This window comes from Salvelinus namaycush, chromosome 42 (assembly GCF_016432855.1).
Source record: "Salvelinus namaycush isolate Seneca chromosome 42, SaNama_1.0, whole genome shotgun sequence".
Taxonomy (NCBI): domain Eukaryota; kingdom Metazoa; phylum Chordata; class Actinopteri; order Salmoniformes; family Salmonidae; genus Salvelinus; species Salvelinus namaycush.
In genome coordinates, this window is record NC_052348.1 from 1,543,582 (window position 1) to 1,553,736 (window position 10,155).

At 42.4% G+C, this 10,155-nt stretch overlaps 1 protein-coding gene across 1 annotated transcript in view; it reads left to right on the plus strand.

The window, feature by feature from the left end:
- LOC120034709 (neuromedin-K receptor-like) overlaps positions 1-9,935 on the plus strand; it is a 36,315-nt gene extending 26,380 nt beyond the window's left edge. Inside the window, exons 4-5 of the mRNA XM_038981316.1 lie at positions 7,813-8,009; positions 9,635-9,935. Of these exons, the coding sequence (XP_038837244.1) occupies positions 7,813-8,009; positions 9,635-9,935 (498 nt within the window). The remainder of the gene's footprint in view (positions 1-7,812; positions 8,010-9,634) is intronic.
- Positions 9,936-10,155: the final 220 nt, after the last annotated feature.

The window sequence follows — 10,155 nt, forward strand, 5'->3', positions numbered from 1 at the left end:
ATTTCCTTTTGTTCCTTCAACCTCCGCTGTGCAGACCAGGCCTGGTACTCCAGGTTATGTTTGGTCCCTGTCTGGTGGCATACACACAAAATCTAGGAAAAATGACATTAGGCGTTGGAGAAATGCCTCGTAATGACACCTGTGAATCCATTACCCCATCTGGGTATAGAGTGGAGTCGCTCGAAGCATCATCGATTCAGTGTCTGGCAGCGAAGCAGGATTTGAAAGAGGTTGGATGCATGTTGCTGTTGACTTGTGGATAGATGGATTTCCTGGGGAGACCTGGATGTTTGCCTTTTAAAAAAAATCCAATAAGACTGTTTGTTAATCCCCATGGTACACACACGTGTGATACACAGGCTCCTTCTAAACTGGGCAGATAAGAGGGTAGGAGCAGCAGGGGTAATCCTCCTAGTCTGACTGTTCCTGCATTCCAAATGGCACCCTATTCTCTATATAATGTGCCTAGCGAAAGTCTAAACACCCGTTGCACAGTCTTCACATTTTGCTGCCTTTCTACCAACTTTGCACAACATATATCTAGCGTTGCAAAGGGTCGGAAACCTTCCGGTATATTTCTGGAATTGTTCCAGAATATTTCCATGGGAAGTTAAGCTCGGGAATTTTGCTTGAATTCATCAAAAAAGTTAGCTTATAACAGTGAACCTTTTTTGTGGGATACACATGGTAACTCTAGGTCTTGTGGCATATTTTGGTTAAACTATCCCCAATTGAATGGAATTGCAACCCATTGCATGCACAGTGCATTCTTCCATCACATGTGCAGTGCACTCTTCCATCACATGTACAGCTGATTCTCAAGATCTTGCACACTAATGAGCAAAGTGTGTTTAAATAATTTCTAACTTGTTAACAATTTCTGCTAGTTAGTCTTTGCTACCATGTAGGTTTTAGCTTGCTTGAGCCTGCTGAGGTGTTAATTCACCTGTTTCCATACATGTTTCATTTTAAAACATTTATCTTACAAATGAGTTGTTTAATCTAACTGCTTAACTACTTATCTGTACATGGAATTGTTTTTTTATTGTGTGTTTTTTTTACTTTTTTTTTTTACTCATATTGCTCATCTTTACAGGAAAATGCCACGGGCACTATCTGATGTGTGGAGACATTTCACTGCAGCTAATGTAGAAGGAAAAGCAGTGTACATTTGCAAATACTGTGCCAAATCATATGTAAAGAATGCAACAAAGATGCAGAATCATCTGACCAAGTGCATAAAGTTCCCTCAGCGCTCAGCGTTCCCTCAACAAGCAACCTCTGACAAAAGTCCCTCTACTTCTATTCAAGGTGAAAATGATGAATCAGACACCTTATCGATATGAACAGCTCATGGTCCTCCTGGAATCAGAAGGTTTTTTTTCACTCAATGGAGGTACGTAGTCAGAGAAATGCTGATGAATGTCGAACTGTGTACTCAACTGGTTCACCTCTGATGCTCACAGGCAATGTGTATTGGAAGAGATTTCTGAATGTTCTTCGCCCAGCATACACCCCTCCAACCAGACATGCTTTATCTACTAATTTTCTGGATACAGTGTTCAAATGAAGGTCAAGCAAATCAGAGAAAGCAGACTGTTTTGCAATCATCTCTGATGGGTGGTCGAATGTTTGTGGGCAAGGAATAATTAACTACATAATCTCCACCCCTCAACCAGTATTCTACAAGAGCACAGACACGAGGGACAACGGTCTCTACATTGCAGATGAGCTGAAGGCAGTCATCAATGACCTTGGACCACAGAAGATATTTGCACTGGTGACAGACAAAGCTGCGAACATGAAGGCTGCTTGGTCTAAAGTGGAGGAGTCCTACCCTCACATCACACACATTGGCTGTGCTGCTCATGCTTTGAATCTGCTCCTCAAGGACATCATGGCACTGAAAACAATGGATACACTCTACAAGAGAGCCAAGGAAATGGTTAGGTATGTGAAGGTATATAGCAGCAATCTACCTCACCAAGCAAAGTGAGAAGAATAAGAGCACCACATTGAAGCTGCCCAGCAACACCCGTTGAGGTGGTGTTGTCATCATGTTTGATAGTCTCCTGGAGGGGAAGGAGTCTCCAAGAAATGGCCATATCACAGTCTGCTAATATGGACAGCCCCATCAAGAGGATCTGGATTATGTATTTTGGGAGAGAGTGGTAAGCAGCCTGAAACTCCTGAAACCTATTGCAGTAGCCATTGCACAGATTGAGGGAGACAATGCCATCCTGTCTGATGTTCAGACTCTGCTTGCAGATGGAAGAGAAGAAATCTGTACTGCCCACTTCACTGTTTCTCCAAGCAGAGGAAACTGCAGTTCTGAAATACATCAAAAAGCGTGAAGACTTCTGCCCGAAACCCATACACGCCGCAGCGTACATGTTGGACCCCAAGTATGCTGGCAAGAGCATCCTGTCTGATGCAGAGATCAACAAGGCCTATGGTGTCATCACTACCGTGTCTCGCCACCTTGGCCTGGATGAGGGCAAAGTTCTTGGCAGTCTGGCGAAGTACACTTTCAAGCAAGGGCTTTGGGATGGAGATGCAATAACTAAATTGTTTTTTTTATTTCTATTCTACTTATGATAAGGTAAAAGGTTTAGGTTTCTGATGCAAAAAACATCTACATTTAAATGGTATTAATATTAATTTACACATTTCTGTTAATTCCCATATATTCCCACGGAAAGTTTCCACCTCTGAATATTCCCCAAAATGTGCAACCCTACATATATCCATTGTTTTGTTAACATTGCTCAGTACATGTGGTTGGGAATCATAACTGACTTGCCTAGTTAAATACAGGTTGAATAAATAAAAAATGGACAGCAATAGTCTAGCCTTGTCTCAGATTTTCAGGCAGATTTAAGTCAGGATTGAGGCTGGATCATTTAGGAACACTCAACACCTCTTGGAAAGCCATTCTGGTGTGTTTTTGGCATTAAAATGTATGTAATTGTTCCACTGAAAAATACAGTTATTCCATGATTAGGTATTCAGACTGAGGCAGGGTTTCCTCTAACTGTTTCCCTGGGCTTTGCTCCTTTCATTTTTCTTTTGATCCTGAAACTCACTTTGCCGGCCGGTGATAAGCATACCCATAAAATGATGCTTCCACCACAAAACTTTTAAATGCTCTTTCTGAATCTCTTTTTTCCTCTCTCGCCATTTCTCTCTCATTGTCAGTTGCTCTACATACTCCGGTTTCCCTTTAGTCTAACCAAGACCATTCAGCTCGCTTACTGAATAATTCAATAACCATTATACAAATGTAAATGATCATTAACATTCAGTATTGATAGCACAAGGTTTCTCCCCCGGTGTTAGTTTAAATCAGCAGATTTTTTTTATCTGCTTCCAAGTGGTTATTGTGAAATGTGAGGTCTTGAGGGCATAATAGTGACAAGAATAGGAATCTTTTTTTTTTTTTAAAGGATAGACACTTTATTTAGTGTAGCTTCTGGGTGTATAAATATGTATTCGTATATTCTCTGGTTATTTGAGTAGACTGTATATTCAAATCAGTATGTGTTCTGTAGGACTGAATTCAAAGGATTTGTAGCTTCTTTGTGTTGAGCCAGGGTGAATTAAATATACAGTATTTGTTTTGGGCTTTTGAAGGATTTCATGTCCTCACCAGGACTTGTCTAGGAAATGAATTGATCCCACATTAAAAACAGTACATTTGTTTGACATACAGTATGTTTTTCTAAACTATGCTTTTTTTCTCTTCTCCTATTTGCTTGAAGCTGTAATCAGCATGCCACATTCATAAACGTCTGTCACAACGTCCCTCGAAGAGCAGAAAGTACTGTACAGTCTTTCACATCAGTTGCATATATGTTTTTGAAAGAGCGTTTTTCAGTACAGTTTATTATATTTTTTTGAACAAATGAGCCTTTAAAACCAAAAAGACAAAATCGGTCAATTGCTATTGAAGGCCTCAGGGAATGAGTTGGCCATTTATTTTCTTAGTGGTTATTAAATTCAATTATCTTAGTTCTTATATGCAAAGGAAATAAAAGCATGAACATGCACTGCACTGAACATTCCTCTCTTAAGAGTTTTCTAAACTCTACATAAGACGGCCTGGAAAGTGCTCATCTCAACAGAGACTCCTTTTGAGGTTTAAAAACACCCTTTAACTTGCCCAGCTTACAGTGATGAGGTTGGTGTTTGTGTTTTACCTCGCAATCAGGTAAAGTGGACCCTAAAACTAAAAGTGGACCCTCAGTGGACCCTAAAACCGAAGTCTTTTTTTTTCAGAGAGAATTGCATGGATAAACGGACCATTAAACACTATTTCCGAACATTTTCATCTGAGTTCCGGAGGCAGCGAGAGGCCATTAGAAGAAACCCACTGGGCACGTACTGGTTGAATCATAGTTGGAGTGCCATGAGATGGGCGGTGTTTGGGACTACTTCATTGGTTCCATTGAACAAGGCTCAAGCTCAAACAAGTGCACCTGAAATGCTTTATTTGAAAGTAAACAAATACTATTTGAACCCAGGTCTAGCAGAGAGAAAAACCAAAACCACCAGGTTGTCAGAACCCTGTATGGGGGAGTGTGTGTGTGCGTGCCTGCGAGGGATCATGGGTAACCGAGTCACCACCAACACTAATGATTGCTGACAGCAGGCGGTTGCTTCAGATTGCGTAAATGGGGAGTGCAAAAATGAGGCATAATCAACCCACCTCATCACCTACCTAATCAGACAGTTACTCTTTCTGCGGCACCCATCGCTCCTTCCCTGCCACCCTACGGCAAGTGGCACTTATGAGTAAATATGTCCCACTGCTCTCCCTTTGAATGAATGCATACATGATCCATTCTTGATCGCTCCGCAGGCTTTTAGGTTGTATTTCTCCTCACTTGTTTTTGAGTCTCTAGCTCCCCTGCTCTTCAATGTGTGTGCTCGAGTGTTGAGCGAGATGCCAGGTCATTTGCTTTTTACTAGGATAGTCATTGTGATGAATGACGGTTCATTCAGCTGGTTCTGGGTTATACTGTACTTTCCGTTTCGTTTTGAGCTGCTGTGTGTGTCCTCGTGCGTGCACATTAGTATGCATTCTCGCGTATTTGTGAGTGTGCGCTCGCATGTGTTTGTTGCTGTGACTGTGTCTGTCTTTTTTACCCAGTGGTCTATACATCCCATAGCTCTTTATTTTCATAGTGTACAGATTATTAACAGGGAACCAAACCCACGTAACAGACAGAATCCATATTGCTCCAGCTAACCAGCCCAGCAGTAGTGTTACTAACACATTCTGTGACCTCTCTAGTTTTCTCCCATGCCACAGGCTTTTGTTTTGTTGATGTCCGTTCATTTTAGCCACAAGTGTCCTCAAGCAAGTAAATGTCCTTTCTCCTTGTCAGAGAACAACCATCCTCCATTTGTATCTCTGCTTACTGACATGGAAAAGGAGAAAATAATTGAGTCTGTATCTATATTTCCTGATATTTGAGATATCTGAGCCCCGTGTGGCTCAGTTGGTAGAGCATGGCGCTTGCAACGGCAGGGTTGTGGGTTCGTTTCCCACGGGGGGCCAGTACAAAAAAAGTATGAATGTATGTACTTGTAAGTCGCTCTGGATAAGAGCGTCTGCTAAATGACGTAAATGTAAATGTAAATATTTAAGTGTAAACACTTCTTTAAGGAGTGTGTTGCTGCTATTTGCTAGGAGTAACATTTCTTTCAGATTACAAAGACCGATTGTCCTGGAAAAATCTGATGTGATTATTTTCCTGTATCTGAGATAAGTAATTGAAAATGGCTGTTGTCCGCTTATCTTACTAACACTTAAAAACCCTGACTTATCGACTGTCTCATTTGCTGTCCTCAACTGGTCAGAAGTAGTGCACTTTCAAGGGAATAGGGTGCCATTTGGGACACCACATTTGTCTGTGACATGTTGACTACATGACCATTGTTTCTGTTGGTTATTATAAGACGTGACCACATGTAGCCGCGGGCAGTGACTGGCATTTTACTAGGTATGCTAGTATTGCTTCCTTATCCTTCCAAGAAACACTGGAAACAACACATTCCATGTACTGTCCTTAGGTACAATACCGTTGATATGCCAGCCAGACCTGGGTTTGAATAGTATTTGTTTTCACTGAAATACTTTGAGAGTTTAGTTTGGCATTGCCGAGAGTGCCAGGTAGGGTAGCGTTTGCATTGGTTCCAATGGCTCCATCAAGCCACACAAGCTCAATCAAGGACAGAAAGAAAACAAGTACTATTTCACATCATGGACATGAGAAATATAAGATTGTCTTGCCTTGTTTCAATTATTGTGCAGGCATCCGTGAACTTTTGTCACTCCATATTGGCTGCCAGAAATAGAGATGAGGAAAATTTGGATTGTATTTTAGTTCTCTCCGGGTGGTTTTCCAAATAGAGATGAGGAAAATTTGGATTGTATTTTAGTTCTCTCCGGGTGGTTTTCCTTCACTTTTTGCTCTCTGCCTGTCTGGGCTCAGTTGTGTGGCACACTCTGAACTTTGCTCTTCTGAGCCTTTAAGAAAAGCCCTTCTGTTGAAGACAGCCAACTCTTTTCCCATGCTCGTCCAGAGACCGACAGACCACACCTGTCACTGTGTACGCTACCTGTATCCACAATGCTACAGGACGTGGGAAGATTGCTTTATTCAGGAAATCTACCTATCTTTCAATATTCAACAGTTTTCAGTATTATTTTTAATTTGACAGTGACATTACTGCTTTTGTACCGTACACTTACTGATCCAGTAAGTCTTTAGGTGTAGATTTTCCTTGATGTTAATCAGTTTTTGAACAAGTCTATTCAACCTTGAGCATGACCATATTTTGCTTTTGCGATAACAACTCCTACCACCATCTAGCAACCACACCATTGTGCAGTCTACCTACACAAAGCTAAGGGCTTTGTCCCAAATTGCTACCTATTTAACCTAACCCATAGGGCTCTGGTCAAAAGTAGTGCACTATATAGGGAATATGGTGCCATTTGGGACAAGTCCAAGCTCTCTCTTCAGAAGAGAAGCCATGTCCTGGGGATTCAAAGGGTAGCTAAGATCTTTCCTGCCAGTCTCTCGGTAGGCCGAAAGGTCAGCCTCCGTTTCTTTAATCTTCGGGGCCACAGGTCCTTTTTGAGGAGAAGAGAGATGTGCAATCATAGCAGTCTTTCCGCGGTGGTCACAGACGCATGCGCGTGCACGCACACTCCCATAAAGAAGCTCTGTTATTATCTCCTGCCTGTCGGATCTGACGCCCACCTGGAGAAAAGATCACCCCTTGCTGTGAAGAGTATCGACCCTGAGAAACGTTTTTAAGCAAGATATCTAACCACCACTTATTTATTTATATATCTATATCTACAGTAACATACATTTAGTTTTGAAAAGTGCGAAGAGCAGACACACAGACAGGGCTTTTTCTCTCTGATGCACTTCTTCCCTAACCCTGGCCTATTATCTTTGATCATTGTAGCCTATAAGTTTACTCATATACACTCCAGCTAGTCAGAGCTCCTACCAGGCTCATTAAAGCACACACACACACACACACACACTGGAAGAAGGAAACCACAGGCTAAAGCTTAATTTCCCTTCTCCAAATGAAGGAGAGACAGCTCTCTCTGCTCTCCACAGAATAATAACTGCAGAGTGCACTTTACAGACTAATTAGCATCATTTGTCTGGCTGATCGAGTGTCTGTTTTATCAGCAGTAGCCACACAGTGTCCAGACAGCTCGCCTCACGGGGTTGAACGAGAATTGAACTAAATGTTACCTCACACCTCCCTCACCTCCAGGTGGTCAAGATGATGATCATCGTGGTGGTGACCTTCGCCCTCTGCTGGCTGCCGTACCACGTCTACTTCATCGTGACGGGCCTCAACAAGGCTCTGATGAGGTGGAAGTCCATCCAGCAGGTCTACCTGTCAGTGCTGTGGCTGGCCATGAGCTCCACCATGTACAACCCCATCATCTACTGCTGCCTCAACAGCAGGTAAGGAGAATACACACGTGCACACAGGCAGGCAAGCAGAAATGGGAGCAGGCACGGGCAGAGGTACATACACCCACATGTGCATGCAAACGTAGGTATATGTGCGCACACACACATACCCATGTAGCTATATTTTCATAGTCGATGGTTGGAAAGGGCATGGAAATTATATTTATGCTGTTGGCCTGCCTCTGTATAGGTTCATAACAATCCTTAAAAAACAACTAAGGTGCATTAGAATGTCGAAGCTTTGAATATCCGGTAATCCTCCAAACACAGCACAAGAGACATGTGCTTCAACAAAGGTCCAGGCCATGGCAATCCTGATAACATGTCCTTTTGTGATTTTCATGCACTCTTGAAAATGCAAAAAAAACAAAAAAACATTTTAGGACTGAGGATTGAAAGTAAAGCTACTTCCAGGACATCGTTAAGAAATGCTGAAGAGACCTGGAAATCAAAGCATGATTTAAATTGGTTACCATTGTATGCTTTTTGAACATTGTTCTTTAAACCACTCAGTACCTGTGTGACTCATTCTTTCTGCAAACAGGAACAATGCAGGTACAGAACCTGGAGGTATGACATCAAGATGTAGTCCCATAAGACCCTCTCAGCGTCACCTCGTGTACACACACACAAACACACGTAGCTGTATTTCCATGGTTAATTCATCCTAATGCCATGAAAAGAGCATGGCAATTGTATATCCATCTAGACAAGCTCTGTGCCTTAGTCTTTCCTTTGCCCGGCCTCAGAAATCTCATAACCAAATGAAATACAGAGCAAGACCTCCCTTGAAGGAGCTTCAGTGCTCTGAATCCGGAGTCTGAGTGTTGATGAATGCTAGTTTGTGAATGAAGCTCCCCAGTGCACTTAGGTACACGCAGGCAATTATCTAAAGCACATATAGCATTCTTACCATCAACACAATCGGCCTGTTCAGGAAGGATGTGCTGTGTGGTTGATTTGCCCCCTTCATGATGTGTATATATAAAAACAACATCATTAAATCTTTCTTGGCTATTATTAAGTAAGCCTTGTCCGAGCCAAAATGGCCAATAGGGCAGGAGCCTATCTCCTGTTTCGGTAGAGTGAGGCAGCTTGAAGTATACCCCTGGACAGGACTCTATTCTATTATTTAAAAAAATATTTGATGTATTTATTTATGTACTGTATTAAGTATGTATTTGTTGTTTATTATCTGGGTCATTAGCTGACTTTAAATTGATGGAGAACACAGGGCTGTGTGTGTTGCAGTCGATTTATATTTAGTTTCCTGTTTAATTGTTTGTTTGTCTGTGTGCTTTCGTGTTTTATGTCATTATACAACTCTCTCTTCAACCTCACCGCACTGTATACATTGGTATGTAATTTGTTTACTCCTGCCTTATGAAAATCAGATCATCCTATGAAAACCTGGATTGTGTTCAGTAGGTGGAAAATGTTTTGGAAACGTAGTGACAGGTACTGTGCTACTTTAACTCGTCCAATAGGACCACAGATTTTAGTTTTCCGTTGGAAAACATTTCACAACAGCGTGCCCTTGAACACTACCCCGTTTGTAAAATCACATGTCATTCACACCCCTGCCCCCCTCTCTATTCGCCCCTTCTTCCCCCCAGGTTCCGGGCTGGCTTCAAGCAGGCGTTCCGCTGGTGCCCCTTTGTCCAGGTGTCCAGCTATGACGAGCTGGAGCTGAGGGCCACGCGCCTCCACCCGGCCCGCCAGAGCAGCATGTACACCTTGTCTCGCATGGATACCGCCATGGTAGTGGTGTATGACCCTGTAGACAGAACAAACAACCAGAACCAGGCCAGGAAGAAGAGCTACGTCAAGCCTAGAGTAGAAAACGGGCTTGGTTGCAATAGGAACGGGGCTAAGGCAGGCTGCGCCCCCAATGCTGAGGCTGAGGACTTCTCCTAAAGGAGGGCATACAAGAAAGCAGACAAACACTGTCAGGCATGCGCAAACACACTGGCATGTATAGAGTGGTAACTTATACTGTGTACAGTACATGCAAAAACAGGTAGACATTGCAAACATGCATACAAGACATGCTGTCCCTGTCAATACAAACACATGCAAACACACACTTTTCAAAGAGTTCAGAGAAGATGGCAGAAAACACATTTTAGATGAGAAG